Source organism: Chamaea fasciata, unplaced genomic scaffold, assembly GCF_029207755.1.
Source record: "Chamaea fasciata isolate MVZ Bird 193981 ecotype frontalis unplaced genomic scaffold, bChaFas1.0.hap1 SCAF_8, whole genome shotgun sequence".
NCBI lineage: Eukaryota > Metazoa > Chordata > Aves > Passeriformes > Sylviidae > Chamaea > Chamaea fasciata.
The window spans coordinates 11,319,039-11,342,289 of NW_027094093.1; the positions used below are offsets into that span (position 1 = coordinate 11,319,039).

The following is a 23,251-nucleotide window of genomic DNA, read 5'->3' on the forward strand; positions in this document are numbered from 1 at the left end:
AGCTGTGTGACTGAGCAGGGGTGAAAACAGCTAGGGACAACCAGGGATGGGAGGAGGAGAAGATTTGGTGGGGCTGCATCAGAAGACAAAGAGAGGGCCTGAGCCAAGCATTCAGGTTGTTAGCATTCAACTCACACCTTTCACAGCCTCATTTCCCACCTTGCTCTGATAGCTCACACTTCCCTCTGCTCTGTCCCAGCTGCTCCCTTGCTCCAGCTCCCAGATTGCTCCGTCTGGCAGCATCTCCCTGTGACCTCCCAGTGCCTTTCCCTTTGCTGAAATCCCAGAGCAAGCCAGTTGATGAAAAGGACTTTTTACTAAGTTCCTTATCAAATATACTCCCAAACGTAGCATGCAACAGCAGTAGGACAGGTATGTGTCAGCACTGAGGTGCTGGAGAGAGCACTTAACATGTCTTGAGCGGGAGAAGGAAAGAGCTGGGAACAGAGAGGTTGAAGGGCAGAGGTGTGTGGGAGAAGCCATTGGTGGTAAAGAAGGGTTAGAGAAGACCTGGGACACCTGTGGTTTCCTGCATACCTTGATTCACCATGAAAGAGTGGAAAAGTAGGGAATGGAGTCAGTGTCAGCTCAGTTAATGGGGCCTCTGACGAAAAGTCAACCAGTTCAAACTTAAATAGATCACCTATTCCACACAGAGCAATTGAGGTTAGTAGCTAGAGTCCTGTCCCTTGCCCCCCCAAAAGCACACTAGGCAGTTCTGAACATTAATCTGAGTACCTTTAGCTGTGTTAGGTAAAATAAATGTCTGATGATCAGAGTCACTCTAAATGTTTTGGTTTTTTTAGATGTTCGTCAAATATGAAGTTTGCACCTCTGAGGGTGACCTATGATTAATGAACACACAAGTAGGGTATCAAAGAAACATTTTCCATGGAAAATAATTGCTGCCTAGCACATACTGTCAACATACTGAAGAGCTTTTAAAAAATCTAGTCAAGGTCAAGGAATAATTTACTTGTTTCATTTGTAAGCCACAACTTCTTTTCTACCTTTCTCACACAATAAAATATTAACAGAGTTTGTGGCAAATATCCATGAAATGCACATAAAACATCTTTTCATTCTGACTGAAGTCCAACTCAGGAATGACATTAGAAAACGGGGAATGAAGTTGGGCCTTGGGTGTGTGATATAAAACCATCAGTAATTGTTTTAATTTGTCATCTTTTTTGTTTCTCTTTCCCCTTAAAAATACTGTCTTTCAGTGACCCTGCCTATAACAAACCTGCATCTGCTCCCTAGCTCTGAGTCCTCTCAGTGTTGGTGAGAGCTACTCAGGAGGATTTGGTGGGAAGAGACCGACAACTCTGCCCCACTCAAGCCAAAGATGTCCTCCCTATGTCCAGTGGCAGGGTGGACGCTACAAATATATTTCACTAGATGTTCTTATAGTGTTGTAAGAAAAGGAAAAAAATATCCTATAACATCTCACAAATGCATCAGCTGCTCTACATGAGGTGAGGTGAGAGAATGGCTGAGGAGAGAAAGCCTCTTTGTGTGCTCAGGGGTGTTGGAGGCAATTACATCATGTGGCAAGAGTCAGTTTGTGTGAGGTGCCCGTGAGCAATAGCAGGTATTATGTTGTTTTTGTGCTGTGAAATGATTAATAGTCTTCTCCTAAGCTAGTGAAGCCAAGACATATTTAATTAATGTGTTTCTTTATAAAAACTCGTTGCAGTAGGTAAGCTTTGAATAAAAGAGGAGAGGCATTAAGAAATTGCTACTGGCAAAATCATTAAATAGCTACAGAGTGCAAGATTAAAGTGTATTTTATAAAAATCCTAACTGTGGACATTCTTCATGTTTAAAAATGCCCTGGGGTACTTTTAAGAGGTGAATCAAAACAGTATGTCATTTTCTTCCTTAGTTTATATAAACTTAATTATATATTAGTTATACCCACTATAAGGACAAACTGTTTGCCAGAAGGTAAAAATGTCACGAAGAACATGGATGTTATGACTTGGTGACAGTCTAACAAGTCAGTGTTGACATCAATATTTATAAAATGTCACATTTTCCTTTTTGGTTCCCTGTTGTGTAGAACACAGTCAGGTTCACAGTCAGTAATACTGAGAGGCATAACTTGAGTGCACTCGGCAGAAGAATCATGCTCTCACAGCAGTATTACAGGAATGGTTATGATCCCGAATTTAATTTCACTTTCATTTTTATTTCCATGCAGCACCAGCTCTGTGTCTTTGTTTTCTTCTCTGTATTTAATTGACTGCCAGTAGAATGCAAAGGTAGCAAAAGAAATTTTGTGTTAACTCCCTCACAGGGACCGTGGTGTCAGGAACCTTTAATTTCACCCTACCAGGCACGCAAAGCCGCTCAGCTCAGCTGAGGCAATTGTTCTGGTGTGACCCTCGCTTGTCTCAGAAGGTCATGATTCATTTTCATGAGATATTTCTTGTTTTTAAAGCGGGTGACTCCCCATTTCCCAGAGCAGAGGCTTTTATGTAGTTGCGTGGGCTTGTACTTGTTTCTCCCCAGGTGCTGGTGCTTCTCCCACCTGCCTGGCTAGGCCACCTCTGCTCTGGTTCCTGTGGCTGCTTTTGCAGTGAGCTCCTCCTGCCTGCCCTGGGAGAGAGAGGAGCCCCAGAGCCTGGAAGGTGGTAGCTGGGAAGCCTCCTTGGGGCAGTTCTGACCTCGAGCTGCTGAGTGCTGAGAGCTGGGACATCACCCCTGCCCTCAGTGCTGCTGTAGAGCGCTGGGTGGTTTTCAGGTCAGGTATGCTCACATGTGGGTGATGTCATGCAGAGCCAGCTCGGGTCTGCTCATGGCCCTCCCGGCACAGGACAGAGCCAGCTGTCACCTCTCCTGGGGCTCTTCAGCCCACTCTGTCTGCCTCTCCCATGGGATCTTGTACCAAGCATTTTGTAGTAACCGAGGCACTCTTAGCATCTGTCACATGTGCAAACCACTGATTCAATGACTGCTAGATGAGTTTTTGAGAATGTTTCGGGGAAAAAAGTTGTAGCCTGCAAAACTACTCTCCTTGCTGAGGAAAAACTGTCACAGACTGCCAGGAGGTGTTTACTCGAGCAAAGAAATTGGGATCTGCCTGGGTCCCAAGAGCCTGGCAAGTTAGTCAAACAAAGTTTGAGTATGTTGACTGTGATTCAGATTTGTTGCTCTCATGTGGACATGCTTTGACAGTCTGCAGACAGATTTTTCTGGGCTATTTGTGCTTTGGTGGGTCAGCACATAAAAAGTCTAGAAACAATACCAAGAGGTACTTGTATGTTGATGGTAAATATCCGGAGAGTTAATATGCCAGCATGCTGGCTTATTTATAGACAAAACATGGGGAAAAGAAGATAGAAGTGGTCTTTACTGTTTTGGTCTTCTGCTGAAGGGCAAAGCACTCAAATGTTTGATTCTAGTCTGCTCTGAAATGTGCATGTGTTTTTAAATCTTTTTTTCCTGCCATTGATAAGATTTTGCCTCTCCTGCCCTAAGTCTCTCTGTTCTGTCTTAGCAGGACTCCAACGACTAGTGCATGCCACAAGACATCAAGTGGTTACATTTTCAGGGATCATTTCAGCTCTCATCCATGAGTGTATCTGTTAATTATCCTGCATTTAAATTAATGCTGATTAGATATATCAAGAGAAGTTTGCTGAGTGCAGAAGGCATACCATTATTAAATTGCTAATGCAGTTCTTTCTTTGGGGGAGGCATCCACAATTTTATGATGTGGTTGTGATCAATGGGCATAATGTTAGCTCTGGTGTAAGTGATTTTATGCAGCAAAACTGTGCAGAAATAGCACTTTCGCAGGATGACATCCACAAATGACCTCCTCCTTCACCACAGTCATTTGTGACAATCAGCCTTCAGTTGCTTGGGAGACCTGCAGCATCCAGACCCCTCACTTGGGTGGCAGAGCCCCAAATGCACATTTAATTGCTACTTGCAGAGATAAAAGTGAGATTTCTGACAGATGTACGTACAGACTGCCTGCCCTCACCTAAACCAAGATGAATTTATCATCACTATAAGGTATCAGTTTTCTTTATGAAGAAAAACTACCTGTCAGACAGTGATTAATATTCTGAAGCACCTGAAACAAAGAGTTTCTAATAATCTTTGGAAGAACTAGGTCCATTCCCAGCCTTAATTTAAGGATTATTATAGTGCACTGTGGATACTCTACAATATCATAACATCTTGGGACATTTATATGGGTCTTTTCATATCAGTCCTTTTCCCTGCAGCTAGGCAAGAACCGTGGCTTTGTTCCTTGGTATGCTGCAGAGTGGACAACAGAGCAGCACAGCAGAATCTTAGGAACCTTATATGTAGTTAAGCATAATGGTAACAATATATTTTGCCACATATTATTTAATTGTTGCTAAAGGATTTGCATGACAGTTTATGCTATCTAGATCTGAAGTGAGAGCATGATGGATTCATGAGTCCCCACAAAGCTGCTCTATTCTATGTACCATATATTTTATTTGCTGTAAGTGTCAGTTAGGCTTTCCTCTGACCCCCAAAAATTCCTGATACCATCTCCCTTCTTTTCCCAGCGTATCTCTGTGGACATAAGCACGTTGGTGCTCAATTTGTGAAACTTCAAAAATAGATGGAATATAAGCCACAGTGTCTTAGAAACACATTCTTGTGATTTGCTGTCATCTTCTGACAGTGCTAGTCCAGCAAGAGCAGTAGGCAGGAGTGGTTTTTGTGGCTTGGAGTTTTCATGCCTGCCTTTAAATGTAGGGCTCACTCTGTTATTCCGTATCAACTCACCTCATGTCTACTCATACCCAAATCTAGATAAATGTATTTTGAATGTGATTACCCCCAAGGCTCTTTTTTCAGAGAGCCTAAATACCTTTCCTGCTCTTTGGTCCCCACATTGTTTACATTTTCTTTGCTGATGCAGTTCAAACTTTTGAACTAAGAGCAGTGTTTCAAACTCCTAAGCCTCTCCAGACTGTGTGCCCTGGCTACCTTTAAAGAATTTGTCTACTGCCATGACGTGCTCAGCTACAGCGGAAATTATCTGAGGCAGTCAGTCTGTGATTGAATGGCAGATTTTACAAACATGTGAGGAAATGCAGGGCTGTTCTAATGATTCACATAGTGACTAGATCAGCTTGGTCTCTTACACATGAACTGAAGGGCAAAAAGGAGAAAACTAATAAAAGACAGCTGGCTTTCTGAGAGTACTAGAGACAAGGTGAAGAGGGCCATCAAGGACAACATCCATTTAGTCCTGTAAATACCAACCTTTCAAGCAGTTAATTTAAAAGTAGAGGGAAAGATGAGGTAGGAGATGGATTGAGGTCTTTCTTTATTGAATCTGAGAAAGAGTCTGGAGGAGCCACATTGGAGCACAACTTGTTCCCAGACCCTTTGTGTACTCTGATTGCAGTGGTGAGTGCAGTGGAGGCTCCCAGTTTCAGAGCTGGTTCCAGGGTAAAGCCTGTGCTCCTGGCTCTCAGGACAGGCTCCAGGGCTCTTCTGTATGTGGAGGTGTTGCAAGATTTTTCTGGAATAGGGGATTTAGAGTCCTTTGAATGATCTTGAGTTACAGGATAATGAGGTAAGTGTAAGTGTTGTGCTTCACATGCCAAGCTGTTTTGATCAGTGTATTTTGTAAACCAAGGGAACCAAACCATGTGATTATTAGGCAGGCTAGGCAGATCTTTCTTGTACCTAGCAGAGTTCTATTCTCTACTGATTTGGTTGATAAAGGCCTCCTCCATAAATGGTTTTTGTTTTGCTCAAGCCCAAAGGCAGAAACCAGAGCTCTTTAACACACAGTTTCTGTGGATTTTGTCAGTCGTATCTGGTGATGGAAACTTCTCAAGTTGCTCCAACACTGTGTATTAGGGTAAAAGGAGTGTAATCCCAGTCCATCAGGAGAACTGGTTAATCAGCTGGAATATCCTGTTATTTTTGGCCCTCAGCCATGCTACGGGAGCATTGCTCCAGGGAGGATGTAGGGAGCGGTCTCAACAAGTACAGCATGACCTCTCTGGGTACCTGGCTGTTCCCTGAGGGTTTTTGAAGCCCTAATGGTGTTCCTGACAAGGTCTCGGTTTTCTTGGCCAAGGAGAATTCTGAGACATGAATTGGATTTAGAACAAGCTAAATATTTGCGTGTGTTTAAAATACACATGAAGGCCACCCAGGCAATCTTAAATCATCAAGTACCAACTGCTGGCAATAGCAGGGACTAAGCAGAGAGCAAAGATTACCAGGTTTTGCAGCTCTTGATGTTCTGCTTCATGATCCTGTGAGTTTCTGTAGGGCATGAAGTCCCAGGATAGCGTGACAAAGAGAAGAGACTTTGTCCCCTGTTAATCAGTTATTGCTGGGGTTTTGTTGAATAATGGCACAGCAGGAGTGTTTCACTGACTGGCAAGGAATAATTGTCCACGTATTCAGATCAGGCAGAGTCTCTCTTTATCTGTCTGGGCACAGGGACCCACCTGGGCCTGCACTCAGTGCTGGTGTTCAGCATGCCTGCCTGCAGTGCTGGTGCTTGTGGGAGCAGCACTCACCTCCCTGCGCCACACAGCCCCCGCAGAACCAAAGCCAATTAATAGTTTCTGTTCTTCCAGGGAGCACACACAGTTTCCTCTCTTTTCTTCAGCCTTTACCACCTATTTGGGTAAAATAATAGGACTGGAAGGGCCTGTGAGAAGCTGTGTAGCTCCTCCTGCTGATGCACGTTTAGCTGCTGTGGATCTAAGCTCTGCTCAGATATTTGGCATGGAAGGTGCTTGGTATGAGGCTGGACTGCCTTCCATGGTGATGCCCCATACCTGGCGGACCCAGGGACCCACGTGGCTGTTGGGGAAAGAGCTGATGGCCAGAGTCATCTGAGCAGAAATGTGTGTTTCTGCCAATTTTCTCACTTTGCTCTTCTTCCTTCAGTGCCAGCGCTCTACTCCTACAGGTGTTTCACAATGGTGGGTTTAGGGACAAGACCCTCCTGTAGTCAGTGTGAACCCAAGTGTATGACAGACCAAAAATGGAGGGTCACTGCAGTTCATCCAGAAAACAAGTACTGTGAGGTGCCTTCCTTTGATATTTACTTTTTTTTTTTTCTTTTTTACTGCAATATAGAGTTCTGCAATTCAGGTCTAAATATTACTCCTTCAGTTCCGTTGGGATGGGTTTGTGTGTGTGCAAGGTACACATGCATGTATGTATACAGGAGGTGAGACAGGCCATCAAATATATGTGCAAAACAACAGTAACTTTTACACAAAAGGAAGAGATTAGAAAAATGAAAGGTGGTATGAAAAGCCCTGAGTGATACCTTTTTGAGTTCTTGAATTTGACTAAAATAAGCCAGAGATGGGTCATGAGCAATCTTGTGGTGTCTTTTATTTTGAGTGATGTGACAAATTGCCAAAAGCCATGGATCTGATGCCAAGCTTCTGGCTGTGTATGCAGGCTGAGATGCATCATGTTGTGGTGGGAGGCAGGGCTGGGAGCATGTGGGGTCACTGTGCCTGGTACCCTTTGTGCCAGGGCCACCTCAGCAGCATGGGCTTTGAGCCCAGCCAAGGGTTGGCACACTGAGGTGCTCTGCATAGAAAACCGCTTTTAGTGTCACTTCACAAATGGAGGCTTGTCAAGATGTTTGAAAGGCAAAATAGATGCCCAGCTCTCTCTCTTGTGTAGGCTGGCAGCTCAGTGAAGCCCTCTGCTTGGTTGTCTGTCCTAACTCCATTACCTCTCTGTGCCTCACTGTCATCTCAGTCTTTACTGTTTCTTCTCCTCAGCCTCAAATCCCATTTCCTCTGCATTGCCTCGGTTGTATCATCTAAATCATGCCAGTGTGGGGGGCGAACCAGCTCAGCTTTGCGTGGCTGTGATGCTGTTCCTCACCAAGATGCAGTTCCTGTGAGTTTTTCCTCTGTATTTTGTGCTACCTTTGCCCTGAGGTGGCTGTGTGGGACCTGGCACTGCTGTGCTTGTGCCTTTTGGGGCAGACGCATCACAGCCTGAGCCCCATCTGTGCTGCTCACATCATTCTTCTCTGCCGGCCTGGCAGGGATTTTGTCACCTGGGTGTGAAGGCCACCTTCTCCTGAGGGGGTGTGTCATTAGGTCCAAAGACTCTGCAACTGGAAAAGTAATTAATAATGTTCAGGTGGAATACAAAGAGAGTTTGTTCTCTGTAAGCTGTTTGGGCAGCAACAAGATTATCACCTATGAAGAGGTTATTTGAAAAAATCAGCAGGTAAGGTCATAAGTTTCTTGAAGATCCTCATCTTTTGAGGAAAAGTAGCTACTCCTGCATGTATGTGCTTGGGCAGAACTGCAGAACTGTGCTGGAAAGTTGGTACTATTAAGGGAGGCAGTGGGAAGAGGAGGGGTGGCGTGAAGGAAAGGTGGATCAATGTAGGTGGCTCCCCACCAGAGGAGGATTGCTTGGATATTAAAACTGGGTCAGTTTTTACTGACCACTCTCTGGAAGAGACAGTGCAGGTAGAAACTGCAGGTGGCATAGGAACTTGGGAAGCTTCTGCCACCATCCCCTCCCTTCCCTGCAACGGTGTTGCTTTTATCTGAGACATGGATATCAAAGACTGCTGTGCAGTGGAGTTAATTAACACAACCTGGAAGACATGGAAATTAGGAATCTAGTTTGCGCCAATCTGACAACGTGACCTTGTTCAGAGGAATTAAAAAGGCTGTAATGAAAGTATGAGTTTCTGCAGAAATGCACACATTTCCTGCTTCTATCTATCAGTGGCTGTACTAACAAAGAGCGAGAGAAAAGGACCAGCTGTGTGTGTCAGGTGTTCTGGATTGCAGTGTAACCCAAGCCAGGCTGCAGCCCTGCCCACGTGGCTCAGGCAGTGTTGCAGGGCTGGGAGCCTTTGCTCTGGGCCCTCAGGTGGCACTGGATGACTGCCCCAGGCAGGGCCACTGCCCCAAATCCTGGCACTCACCGAGGGGCTTGGAGAGACCTTTTCCTTCCTGGGTTGGCAGTGGCCCACACTACCTTGCCTGGATGTTTATTTGTGCACTGAAGGCCTCAGGGAGCAGAGGGCTCTGCTTCTAAGGCATCCGTGGTGGGTCTCCGTGAGGGAGCCTCCACCCACAGCTACTTTCTGAATTTGCTGAGTATCAGAGAGTGACCAGAGCACTGATTTGTACATGGCAAGAATATTAAGAGAGAATTGCTTGTGCATTGCTTTTTCCCAGCATTTGCTTATTGTTAAATCTGTGCTATGCCATTCCCTGGGAGCTGTAACTGGTACTCACCTGAAACGGTTGTGTTTGAACGGTGTGCGATAAGAGGTTTAACATCTTCTAAAAATTACTCTTGTGGTATATTTGGAGCTCCTTACAGCTCCTGCCAGCAGATCACATACACTTTCCCAGAGCTTACAAATGATGACAAGCTGACTGCCCCTTTTGTTGTGTGAATTATGTGCCAGCATCTACAAAACCTGCTCCCTGTGGGGGAATGGATATCTAATTTAGGATAGTTCCTCGGGGAAGCTCAGGAGGTGATGAAAGCTGCTGGTTGGATTGAAACTTCCTCTTCTGCAGTTGCTAAGATTGTGTTTGGGTTTTCCCTGGCACAGTCAGTGGCTTCAATGAAATCCAGGCATATATTTTATAATAGAGCAGTACCCGGCCCTGGTGCTTGGCTGAAGCTGGGGGCAGGCGCGTCTCTGTGTGAATGCCGAGCCCTCACCTTCTCCCTCCTGAGCATTGATAGAAATCCTCTCTGCACATGTCAGAATGTGCATAATGCAATGTTAGCCAGGACCTTCGACTTCTTCTGTACTTGTGTGAGTATATGAGTCATGGGAGCCAGCCTCTGAATCCAGCAGGGAGTCATTGCACGACCTTCCTTGTTTCATTGCGTTGGTCTAGATTCCATTACTGCCTCCTGACACTGAAAAGTGTTTATCCACACCACTACATATCCTGAGGGCTGTGGTTAAAGTAAAATGCTCTTTAACTCAATGGTGGTGTTGATTCATTTTTGTTGTCTGGAGCCACTAGCAGTAGAAGGCTGTGGAGTAAAGACTTCTGTGATTACATGTGTGATTATTGGAAATATGGGTCTGCAGGGAGGGCTGGAGCAGTGAAAAGCCACAAATTGCATCAAGTGAAAGTTGTGGGTGTTCAGTGAGACCAGGCATTTGCTCTGCAGTTATTCTCTCCTAGATCTTATGGTAGACCCCATAAGCCCTAAACGCAGCAGGTGTTTCAAAAACTTTGCACAGGAGCTAGGGAAGTCAGAGGTCCAAGTACTTGGGGGTAGAAGTAAGCTTTACTGTAGGAACAATGAGTTGTGAAACTGCAATCTTGTATTTTTGACTGCTGCACTCTTCTTCTACCTGGGTCAGATGACTTCAAGTGTCAGGTGATGAAACCTGTGGGAGATAAAGGACACTTTCTTATGGGTCATTTCCCCAGGTACGAGTAGGATCTATTTGTGGAGAAAAGCATAGGCAAAATCAGTGATTCATGTGCTGAGGCAGCTGCTATTTATTTTTAGATCACAGAAAAAGATGGCATTTCTGATGTCAGAAAGGCTATTACGTGCGAGCAGTCAGACCTAGAGGAGTAAGTTAAAAATGCCTATTTAGCAGCTCTTTTCTCCGGTACCCTCTGTGTTACAGATAAGACATAGGTCTGGTATTGGCAGGAAGGGCCTGACTGATAGACCGTGATTGCTCTGAATAGTAATAATGGAGGTGATAATTGCAGTTAAGTTCTCACTCTGTTCCCTGGGTTCCCACTCCATGGGGTGGTGACATAGGGATGCTGATGTTTGTAGCAGAGGGGAGGAGCTAAGCCACAGAAAAGCACTCCAAAAAGTGTTTTTACCTTTTCGGGCGTTGCTGGTGGGGGTAGCTGGACAACCTGAGCGGCCTAATTCAGCAGTGTGGGATAAACGGGCTGGGGCTGGAGGCTGCCAGCAGCAGGACAAATTCCTTCAGAGGGTAGCTCAGTGGTCTGATGCTGGGTAGTCTAAACTCATCTTCTCCCCAGTTACTGTGGAGGTATTATTACAGCCATCTGTATGGCTTAAAAATTGAGTTCAGTTTGGCTGAAAAACCTTGTATTTTCTGTGTCATCGTATTGTAATGGATTGTAAATTATGCTTGTTCAGTTTCCCTCATTGACATTTTGGGGCAGTGAATTTGTAAATGAATTCTACCCCTATCCCGCATCACAGATTTTTGTGCTTGGCTTACTCAGTTTGCTGTGTGTTTCCATTCCCATCCTTCTAAAAAAAAGAAACAGAGGTTTCTCACTTCCACCCAGGCCTGTTTCTGACCCCTGCTGATTTTCTCCTCCCCTCTCAGTTGCTTCCTTTCAGTAGCTCTCTGCCTGCTGGGTCAGTCAGTGTTCTGCTTACAAAAATAACCCTATCTGCTCCTGTTTGTACTGGATTTCACATCTGCACTGGGAAGGCAGGGCTGGGATTCTCTCAGGAGAAACAAGCCCTGTTAGTGTGTGAGGCCTGTGGCTTCTGTGCCCACAGGAGCCTCTTTAACCAGCGGCTGGCAGAACATGAGCAGAGAGGGTGGCTCTGCTCTGCCTTTACCGAGCCCACTGTCCAGTCTCACCAGAAAACCTGCCTTTGGCTGCAGGGCACCAGAATGACAGGGCTGATCCCGGGACAGGGGTGAGGCCAATCAGGGCATTTGCTCAGGGATCCTATTCCCTGAGCACCTGTTCCCTTCTAGTAGTTAGACAGTGGTTTGTGCTATTTTTTTCTTTTGGCACTTAGCCGTTCATGTGATTTGGAGGCTTAGGTCTCAGCTTAAAGCTTTCTGCTTCAGCATAAAGCTGTTTGTGGTCTGTGCTGCCTGTGAACAGGTTAGAAACTGTCTGCCCACAGCTCCTAGCATGAAGGGAGCAGAGAGGCATCTTGTCTCATCTGGGGGAGTAGGAATAGGGAGCTTGGATGGCTTCTGCAGATTCCCATGGCCCAGTCAGCTGGTGGTGTTGGCCAGCAGCCACTGCAGCAGCAGGATTTGCAAACCACATAGTTGCTAAGGCACTAGTGCTTGTGGCAGGCAGAAAGGAGCAGAGCCTCAGGAACTGCATGTGGGAGCAGTGCTGAGGGTGCTCTGTCCACAGACACTCTGCTTTCACTGGCACAATTTGATTCCATCTTGATTAGATTATTTCAGTTAGCACTAAGCACAGCTGTAGGTATGTTTTTAGCTGCTATCTCCAGCAAGTCAAAGGAGAGCAGTGACTGTGTGACATTGCTGCAACACTCCCTCCCTCCCAAAACCCAAAGCATCACAGATGTGTGTTGTCTTCAGTTAAAACAGTCAGCTCAGAGTTTGCCACTAAACCCTGTCCAGGTTCTGATGAACTTAAGGGACGTTTTGCTGGCTACACTGTGATGAAGGACATGATTTTGATGGTAACTCTGTGCTTTTGCAGCCTGTGCATCTGAGAGGCAGCACAGAGGGCACCAGGGAGCCAGGGGTGCCAGCCAAATGTTTTGCTTCAGGGTTGCCTTTCACAGGTCTTTCATTAGCTGCAAAATGTCTCTTTTCCTGCAGCTGGTCCTTTTACTCAGAAAAATTAAATGCAAAAAAAAAAAGAAAGTGCACTTTCTCCCTCATCTTTCTTCCCCTTGTTTTGTTTTTCTGGGACTCTCTGGAACTTACGGGAGTTACCAGTTAGTGCTGGTACTGGTGCCTGTGAGAAATTGGGTTTTGTGATGGAAGGAGCACTAAAAAATAAGTGCCTCGACATACAGCTTCAATTTTTATTTCATGGCTGCGTTTCAAAAATAAAAAAAACAGTGCCCAATTTCTTCAGAGATGTGGGGTTTTCTTAGTATTAGTTGTGCGCTCCTGGGCTTCCAGCCAATCCTGTGTTTTTAAACTTATCACCAGAAAGAAAGGCAGGTTCCTAGCATGGAAGGGTTGACAGCAAGAGTCCATACATTTGTGGCTGTGCTTGCAAACTGTCTGATGCAGTGCCTGAGAGACACACAGGCAGCTGAACTGCTCAGCACACGGCTAACATCAAATTAATGGCATTATTTCTGAAAGCAAATTCCTGCTGCAGCACAGTTACAGTCAGTGTTCACGTTCATTGCTTTTGACAGCCTGATATAACATAATTTAATGTAAATGCCCATGTGAGACAAAAGCATAGGCATTTATTCAAAAAATAAAAATAAAAGCCTACTCTTTTTATACGTAAAATGCCTGCTCGAAGGAATAAATTAGTAGCCATGCAGTGCAATTGATTTGCAAGAGCCCCTGGATTTCAGTGAAGGACTCTTTTTAAAGATCAGTAGGGAAGGCAATAGAATGAGTGCTTTTGCCACTTAGGTGTTCAAATAAATTCTTGCCGTTAATTCCTTGTAAGGCTTTGATCGAGGGTTTTGGGGAGCCCTCAACTGAGTTTGAGAGCAAGCTGGCCAGGTATGTCTCGTTATGCAAATCCTGTAAGAGAATTACGAATACAGACCCTCTTTCCTAAGTTGCCATGGCTGCACAAAGCAGTGATACCCTCATGCTGGCAAGGCCAGGAGCCAGAATCAGGTTTCCTAAGTACTTGCTTCGTTGGTAATTGCCTGACTGTTCTCATTGAGGTTCTCCTTGTGTGTTCATTTCCACCTCCCAGGATGCTCTCAGGGTTGTGTTTGCTTGTGTCACATAATTTGGGAATATACAAGTGGTGGGCTGGCAGTTTTGTAATAACTGGGGAGCCTTGCCCAATGTGGTGGAGTGGGGGCTGTCCCTTGGTATCCAGCACAGCCATTTAGGATTTAACTGCACCTTTCCAACAGCTGGAAAAGAAGGCAAGAAATGGTATGTGTGTTTTTCAGGGGAGTGCCATACCAGCAGAGATGGACAGTGTTCCCTCTTCTCAACCGTTTATGTCATGCCACATGGTTTGGGATTGACTGCTTGGCTGTGCAATGAGCTGTCACCAGCCTCCTGGAGAACTAACCAGGCGCATGCAGAGCAGCTCTGTAAATCCCTTTAGGTCATCCTCTCCAATGTAGACCTTTGCATGAGATGCAAATGGCAAGTGAAATCAGTGTTGAAGTTTGGGGTTTTGCGTGGGACGGCCTAATATTGAACAACTGCCAGATTGGTCTGGTTCAGGAGTTTAAATAGGAGTAATAAAATCAGATGGAACTGGTTTTCAGGTAATGTGAAGATTGTTTTTAACACACCACGTTTACATGGTTAGCATCAGGCTCCATGCCTGGGTCAGACTCCCCACCTGCAGTCACATATCCACTGGGTGTGTACAGCCCATGGTGTGTAATGGCATTCGAGCTGCCAGTGAGGTGAACATTTGGTCTGTGTCGGGGCCATTCTAATTTCTGCTTACTTTGCTCATTATTTATTTATTCATTCATTCTATTGTAATGTATTTATTAATTTTTATTAACTTCCTCTGTGTCCCTTTGCTATGGTATCTGAACAACTGGAGAGATCTGTGTCTCAAAGAGGACCAGGCCGATCCCCTGGAACCTGCTGGGTGCTCAGGGCAAGCCATGGCTGAATGAACTTGCACTCTGTGCCATAATCCAGATTCCTGCCTGCTTTCCCTTGAACTGCTAAGAGACCTTTCTGCTTTTATATGAGACCAGATTGTTTCAGAGTTGCCTTGTGAATTTTCCCAGCCACCTGGAGTAATGCTGGTGTTGTCCTCTCTCCCTTAAAACTGGCTGCACTGAAAAAGAGACTGTGCTTTGTAAACGCTATTTGCAGAGATAGTTGCTCCTTAGCTCTTGTCCCAGCAGTTGTCCTTAGGTTAGGTGCTTGCTGGCAGGAGGCTGCTGCCTGGGATGTGTCACCCTAGGGCTGAGTGTCTTGGCGAGGCAGTGAGTGCCCTCAAGGCTTCTTGCAGGTGTGGTTTTGTTTTCGAGGCTCATGCAAAAAACAGGATTTTTTTTTTTTCCCTGAGTAAGGAGTAAAACAGTTGGGACATACAGAGCAGTCAGGTCTGGTTGTGTGCTTCCCAGTGCTTTTCCTGGGAAAAGGAGCTTGTGTTTCTACCCGCTCAGCCCCCTGTGCAGTGAGAGACGGGCAGGAAAGCCTGGAGCCAGCATCCATATGGCTCATTCATGAAGTAAATGGAGAGGGGGAAAAAAAAAGAAAAGATGACATGAGGAATAATTTGGGTTAGATACAGAATTCGTAGGAGATTGTTCCTGTTAACTATCCATCTCCTCCTCTTTTTCATCATCCTCAACCTTGTTCTCCTTGGTGTCCCAGTTGCTGGCTACAGTGCACTGAGCAGATCAGCCCTACAGCTCTGACCTTGTTGCTTGGCACAACCTCAGATCTTTTAATTTGGTTTTTATCAAATAACCTTGTGTCAAAACTGCACACAGTCATTTATTCCACAGTAGCTTTGCTTTGCTGCTCTTGCTTACAGAGATTTAGCACTTTATATATAATGGTGACTGCCTTTCCCTAGGTGGATGTTTTCTTTTCCATACATCTCAGATCTGTTCTCTATGTGATATAATTGATTCTCAGTTGTTTCTTTCTTGCAAATTCTTGCTAGACCCTATTTGGGGAAATGGGAGAGAAGGTCTCTGGCTGTCAGTAACATGCTGATACACCAAAATGAGATGCTCAGTTTGATGTCTGAAATCACCAGCACGTCCTGCAAAATGTGATGACTCAGGTCCCAGGGAGCACTCGGTTGGATTGCCTGATTTACCCAGTGTCAAAGTTGTTGCTGGTTTCAGCTAGGTAGAAACAAGCTCTTGCATTCGGTTTACAATAGGTAACTGAGAAGCTGTGCCCAAACCCCAGATCTTAAATGATGCACCAGTAGCACAAGGAATGCCATTTAAGTGCCATCTTTTATATTTGTGGCCCTTTTATTTTCCTGGAAGGAAGTGAATTTCTGCTGTGCAAGGGTTTAAAGATAAATTGGCAAATAACATTTGGACCCTGCTTTTCCTATGGTGTAACTCATTTTTGCCATCCTTTATTTTTTCAATGTGTGAGAAGTGATTATAGCTTTGTGTCTAATCTTCGTGTACAGTAATTTTTCATGCCAACATGTGCATTATGATCCCTGTCACAGACAATAAAGCAAAGCTGTTGACAAACTATCTGCAGTAATAATGAAAAGGGTGGGTTTTTTACAGTCTGCATGGATTCAGCAACACTGTGTTTTTGGAGTAGTCTGTTCTGAAATGTGAATGTATCATAATCAAATTCAAATCAATTGTTCCCACAACTTCGAAGGAGGCATGGAAAAATATCTGCTTTTTGTAATAAGTTTAACATAACAGTCTAATATTTTCATTAATGATTTCCTACCCAAGATTACATTTTCAAAGCCATATGCAATCATTTAATTGTGTGCCTCCTTATTAATATTAAACACAATTAGTCCTACTATGACAGTTTGAAAATGCACCCCTTGCAGTAAATGCTGCCTCCACACAGAGTATCCCAATGTGAGAGCAGCTCTCCAGCATTTGGAGTCCCTTGGCACAGATTGTCAGTGCTGTTGCCGTGCCTGTGTTGCCTCTGAAATGTGGAGTGGCGCGGTGCTTGCGGCTGTTTTATTTGACTGTGTCTGGCTTTTTCAGCCACCCGCTGGCATCCGCTGGAAGCCTCTGGAGATTTTATTTTGTGATTAAATAGTAATGAAAGAGCTTGATTCTTTGAGAATAAGTTAAAAAATAACAATAATATCATGAACATGATGTGGGATGGGTGTTAAGACCTCTGTTATTTGTTTGTATTTACTCAGCCCTTGAGGATTGGAGAGAAAAGCTCTCATAATGTGCTGTCAGAGAATGTGTCTGCTCGGGAGATAAGCAACTGTCTGCTTTAGCAAGCAGCAGATTAGAAAATGGCTTTCACAGCTACTGCTTCAGCCTCTCTGGAAGTTTGGAATCCCAGAAAAGCCCCATTGCTCAGCGTGGCATTTTCTGCTTCACCAGGAGCAGTGCAAGGTGCTCATGTGGGGCACCTGCCAGTGCAGTTCACTCCTGCATGGGCCCAGTCTTGGCTGTCAGGGTCCTCCTGCAGCCCCTGGTGCTGCTCTGGGAGCTGCCAGCACAGAGGCTGCAGGTGCTGCCATTGCCATAACCAGGGTCCCCAGTGCTGGGGGTGCCACAGCCTGGCCTGTGTGTTGCAGGGTGTTTCCTAGAAAGCATGGAAACAGGAATTACTAGTGTACATGCCTTTATATTTATATAGAAATATACGTGCAACATATATAAAATAAATAATATTGTGAAGTTGAACACAAAATGGTGCCCCTAACCTAACCTAACCTAACCCAGCTTTTATTTTCCCCAGCCCTAAAATGGGTTGCTGTTGTACATAGAGCTGTCATCTTGACTCATAAAAACTTTGGTTATTTGATTTGGAAAAAAACAAGTGAACCTATTACTATGTGCAATTTGTCCCATCTGTAGCCATTGCCAGTATCTGTCTAGAGCCACTTCTGCTTCTTAAAGCCTTTCATGGCTTGTCACGGGAACTGAACAATATTTAAAACCATGTCAGATTGTGGGTTTTCTAAGCAGTATTAACCTGTCAAGGTAAAGGCGTATAATCTTGCCATCGCTTGACAAGCTGCATTATTTGTCCTGTAATGTTAATTTGTGCTGAGGCTCTGCAGTTAGCTGTAGTTAGGTGTATGAAACCTGACTTTTAATGTTCCCTAAGGCTAAATGAAAATGGACCCCTTGATCAGTTCTTGTTAGAACACTTGATTAGAACTCTTCTGGCTTAATTCACTGTCCTGCCAAGTGCTGAGTTTAAACTTTCTCACAAGTATTTATTTTCAGAAAGGCTGATGATACCAGTAGGAGAAGGGAGATAGATGGATAGATGCTGAAGTGGACTGTCATGGTCTCTCCTCGTCTGAGAGAGAGATACTTTGTCTGTAAGGGCAAGCAGGGGGGTTCTGTGCACAAGGTGATCACAGTGACTGGTTTGTGAAGGTTGTTTCAATGCAATCATGCTTGTAAAGTTTACTCTAGCTTCTATCCAGTATTTAGTTTGTTAAAGTGTTGACACAATTTTGCTGACATTCTTCTTAAGTGGATTATGCTCACAGCCAGTTTTTCAAAGCAAACAGATGGCTTTTCAAACGGAGCATGCACACAGATTTTTTTTTAATGGTGTCTCTAGAATTATGACAGCTCTGTCAGAGAGGGCTAGTTTCTCGTTAATTTTCTCATGACAGATGATTCAAAATAATTTCTGCTTCTTCGTCTTGCTCAAATGAACCAGCTGTTTAAAAATAAAAAACACAAGGAGACTAAGACATAAAAATCAATTGGTCTGTACATGAATGGAGTTGCACTATTTTGGTAAGTCCACTTCTGTTTTTAGATCATTATAAAATAAGAATGTCTTCAAAATATTGGAAGTATGCTCAGGAGGCGTGTGCTTCTTCTTGGAACTTGAAGTCATGTCGTGCATTGCCTCAGACAAAATCTGTAATCTGAATTGCCTGGTTACTCAAATGTGAGATCAGAATATGTATAAGGGAGGGCGGGTGGCTTGGCACTTTCATGTGGGGTGTGAAGTCCCTTGGCTTCTGGGGACTTTGGATGTGAGTCTTGGCAGGGCAGGCTCAGGCTGTCCAAGTGGTGCACCTACTCCCAAATAGTGTCTGTCCATGCGTGCCTCAGTCCCTGGACAAACACAGTTTGTGGGCTGCCCTGAGAAATGTTTCCAAGCTTTGCCCTCACCCTGCAGAGGGATTGCTTCTTGCACTAAGGGGATTTTTCTGTTCCTGGACATGAACACACAGTGCCAGGTTTCGGCTTGGAGAAGTTAAGGCTGCAAAGCATGGTCACGCTGATTTTTCCCTGTTTGATGGTGAAGTCTTTAGTGTCTTTGGTCCTGTGTGCATAAGAAGTAGCAGCTGGCGGTATTTCATCCTAAACCCAAACTATTTAAAATTGTGTTTGTGCCATTTGAAGAGATGGCAGATATATTGAGGAGATACAGCCTTTCTGATAACATTATCCTGTCATTAATGATACGTACTTTGTTTATGTGGCAGTGTCGTCCCTGTCACTACAGCACTGGCACTATTCCTGTGCCATTTGCAGACAGGGAGGGACACCAAGGTGGGCTGGGTGCTCCAGGCAGCTCTGGGGCTCTTGAATTCCTGCCTGCTGTCTTTAACCACAAGCAAAACTTCTGACATAAATGCAAGCTCACAGCTATGAGAAATATCTGCTGCATAAATTATTCTTGTTTTGTTTTTTTTTTTCACACCATGCCTGCTGACTTGGATCCCAAGCTCTTTGTCTGCGTATTCCCTTAACTGTCATGCTGCCGAGGCACAAATCCCTTCAAAAGAGCTTCATAGCAAATAGCACAGAGCTGCTCACGCAGTCCCAGTGCTTTTTGTTATTCTCACACTGAGTTGTATTCCCAGCATCTGGATGGTGATTTGCATCGTTCAGCAGGGACAAATTCATGACACCAGGAGCTGAGTCAATCACGTTCTCAGGCACAGGCTGCCGTCCCTGGATGACGTGGTGTCCCACGTGGTGTTTACCAGTGCTGCAGCCTTGCAAGCCACCATTGTTTCTTGGTTGTGAACACTGTGTACAGGGGTTCAGGCCCTGTGAGCCCAGTGCCAGGCGCTGGCAAAAAGGGAACGGTGCTCATCGGTGTAGGATAAATCCTCCCTCTTAGCTCTAGGGAAAGGGAGAGCAGAGACGCTCCACTGCTGGAAGGTGTCACACTGTGACTCATCTGATTTGTTTTGAGAACCCAAGGAGGGGCAAGTGGTCAGTCGCCCCTCCAGTGAGTCCAAGGTCCTACTGTAGTGTCTGTATCCTGTGAGGCCCATCAAAGTACCTGTGATTTGCAGGAGATCAGGTTGGGTGGCAGAGCTCTGAAAGTGACATTTCAGTCAGTGGAGGTGTTCCTTATGAATATGAGTGTTACCAGCTGCAGCATGTGCCGTACTTCAAGCTGTACTTGGGGTGACATTAGGAGAAGAGGAGCTCAAGTTCTTACTGCTACTGAATTTTAAAAACCAGATGCATCTCCTGGCTTTTATTTATTTGTATCCTGTAGCTCCAGAATCTTGTCACTTCACAGCACTTGAGATATCAATATTGCATAAATATTCATTTTGGCATTTCTGAACCCCAACTTCTTAATACGAATTTCATGTAACACATTTTTCCTGATGGTTACAAATTGGATTGGCATCCTGTTAGTCACTTCACGTTTACATGCTCTGAGGAATACAGAAGCGACCTATTGTTCATGAAGTCTCATTCCCATTTGCCTTCTCAAAGGTCCCAAACAAAATGGTTCAGGATTCACTGGAGTGCTATGGGATGACGTGTTTCATATAGCCACAGCTTGGTCTGCTCTGCTCAAGAGGGCCTAAAGCTGGGTATCAAATCTGGGTGCAAGGAGGGGTGTGTTGTCAAGGTCTCTCAGCTCCTAAGGGGCCCCTGGGTGGGAACACGCAGTCATTGCCATGTGGGCTCTGATGCCAGGGGCAGGGAGGGAGCAGTGGCATGGGGAGAGGGGTGCCATGTGCCATCAGTGCCTTGGCCCTGCAGGACCTTGCTGTTGACTGTGGAAGAGGAAATACCTTCTCCCGCAGCCTCCTTCAGTTCAGGCTGAAATTACCTCCCAAGGGTGGCGACATGGAAGTGGTGAGAGTCTGGTGCCTGTCCCACCCTGTCCAGTGCTGGCTGCTGCCTTCCTCACTGTGCTGGCACCAAGCTGCAGGGTGGGCTTTGCTCCCATTTCCAGGGGGCAGAGATGATTTGAGACAGGACCTGGGACCTGTAGGGACACAGGAGGAGTATTGCTGCTTTTGGTCCTGAGCAATGTGTGCAATCCCTGACTCTCTGCTGCATGTCTGTGCATCCCCAGGGCCAAGGAGATCTCCTGAAGAATGCCAAGAACGAAGCCCTGGAGAACATGAAGCAGATCCAGCTGGCGTGCCTGTCCTGCGGACTGAGCAAAACTGGGAGCGGGCAGGCGGATGCCAAGGCAAAACGGTGCCTGGAGGCAATACAGGAGAAGGATACTGGAGATGAGAATGGGAGGCTGTGAGGAGAGGCAGAGCTGTTGCATTTGTCACAGATTTCAATAACTCTAAGCTATTTTTTTAAAGCATTTAAAAATTCACACAGGAGTGCCCTCTACAGGGTGTGATAGTATTAAAATCCTCACAGTGTCAGTATTTTAATGCAGTTAATTTATCCAAGTTAAACTCTGGTAGTGAGATTTCTAATGAAGCCAAGCTGTCTGTATGCAAGTGTGTGTGTGTGTGTGTGTGTGTGCGTGCACATGCAAATCCTGTAGACACCCTTTCATGCATTACATTAGCCATTTGCTAATTTATTCCTTTGTCATCTTTGAATAGGCCTGCTCATTCTGAAGATCCAAACAAATTTTGAGCACTTGTATCAGTTCTGGGCTTTATTTTACTCTCCAGCTTTTATCATTTTACTTATAGGTTACATTACTGTTATGCTGTTTAAACAAACAAACAAAACACAACAAATATCACTGACAGCTGTTTTTGTGAGGACAAAACTGGTGGTTTGCTGCAGACCCTGAAGGTGATTTTTAGTGAACAATTACAGACAAGTAAATGGGACATTAAATGGTTAAAGTTGCTAGGTAGATTATCAGTAGATTTGAGGTGTATTTTTCGCTGATTTTAGCAAAATGCTCTTCAGGGTACACCCAGAGAACACATACTAACCTAAGAACTAGCTAATTTAGTTTATTCCAGCAAAACATTGCTACCTTGTAGATCTGCAAGGCAGCTACAGCCTTTGCTGATAGGCATTAACCTGAGTAGTAATGATGATAGCTAGTCAGCCCTGTGATTATGGGGAGAGCTGTGAATACCCTTTGGTGGTCATGAATTCTGAAGGTGACCTTCAGGCCGTTCTGAAACACCCAGTGGTGCCAGTATTAAAAGGAAGGTTTTCCAGATTTCACAAAATGTGAGCTTTAGTGCAAGATGTGAGAGGTCAGACCCTGCTTGCCACCTTCTGCATTGATGTTGGAGTCAGCTGAATGAAGCAAGCAGGCTCTGGCCGTATGTTTTTGTGGTTAAAATCATGCTGTGCTAGAGATCTAAAAGCAGGGCTGAAGAACTGCTACAGGTGTAGTGTAGGGAAATAGCTTGGGGAAAAACAGGATGCCAAATATCCTGACACATATCATATGTTTGGGGTAGCTGTGAGAATTGGCTGCCTCTTTGTGCCACTGTAGAAAGGAGACAGAGAATGTCCTGAAGCAATGCATCCTCATCCCTCCCTGTGTCCGGCCCACGTGTGCTCACAGCATTCATTTCAATTGTTTAAGTACTGTGCTTGAGTGGAGTTTTTTGTGTTACCTTTAACAGGACTAAGTGTTTTATGGTTATAAAAAAGACTATATTTATTTAAAGCATTGCTTTTATTTTTAAAAGCTACTTTTTAAATTAATTTGATTAACAAATACGCTAATTTTCTGAACTTAACAAAAAGTAATTGCGGAACGTTTGATCATTGGAAAATCTTATATAGCTATTGTGTTAAGTTATTTTTGACTTCTTAATAACACTATTATGTTCATGTTGCACATTACTGAGAGAGTAAAGCTATGAAACAACTTTGACCCATGATTTTGCAGTGATTTAACTCATGATCCTGGATAAATTTGGGTTAGAGTGGGTGAGTTGCTTGAGAGAAGGTCCTGCTCTAACAGCAGCTGTGTTATTGCAAAGGTTGTAACTCAGGTGCCTTAAATGCTATTTCAGTAAAATTTGCCATACTTGTTCCGATCCTGCCCTAAATGCTCTGTTTATCTCTCCATTAGCTTATGAGCATGTGTTCAGACTTCACTGAGGTCTGGAGAAGTGCCTTTCATGTTTCAAGCAAGGCATAAAGCCCACATCGATGGTGTAAGGGTGCATGTTCACATTTTGCCCTCTTGGGTTATGTTGGTACAAAAACAACACTTGGCCTTCACTACTTACAGTTAGGGACAATGGAAACTGTTACCCCAGCACCATCAGCCACAAAGGATCAGCCTTTGGAAAGCATCCCTCTCAGAAGGGAGAGGTTGATTCAGGAAGGGTGAGTGGCTTCCCTCTTGGTGCTTCATTTAAATCTAGGAATATCTTGATTTTCTCTATCTAAACAGCTGTCCTAATGTCTGTACGGGAACTCCTGGCAAAATACCTTCTCTGATGTTAGGAACAAATGAGCGCGAAATTACAGAGAGAAGAGCTTGCTTTCTGTGCTCACG

General features: G+C 44.7%; 1 protein-coding gene across 1 annotated transcript in view; it reads left to right on the top strand.

Moving 5' to 3' along the window:
• Nucleotides 1-22,618, top strand: part of PLCL1 (phospholipase C like 1 (inactive)) — a 184,263-nt gene extending 161,645 nt beyond the window's left edge. Inside the window, exon 6 of the mRNA XM_066189650.1 lies at nucleotides 20,873-22,618. Coding sequence (XP_066045747.1) covers nucleotides 20,873-21,055 — 183 coding nt within the window. The 3' untranslated portion in view covers nucleotides 21,056-22,618. The remainder of the gene's footprint in view (nucleotides 1-20,872) is intronic.
• Nucleotides 22,619-23,251: the final 633 nt, after the last annotated feature.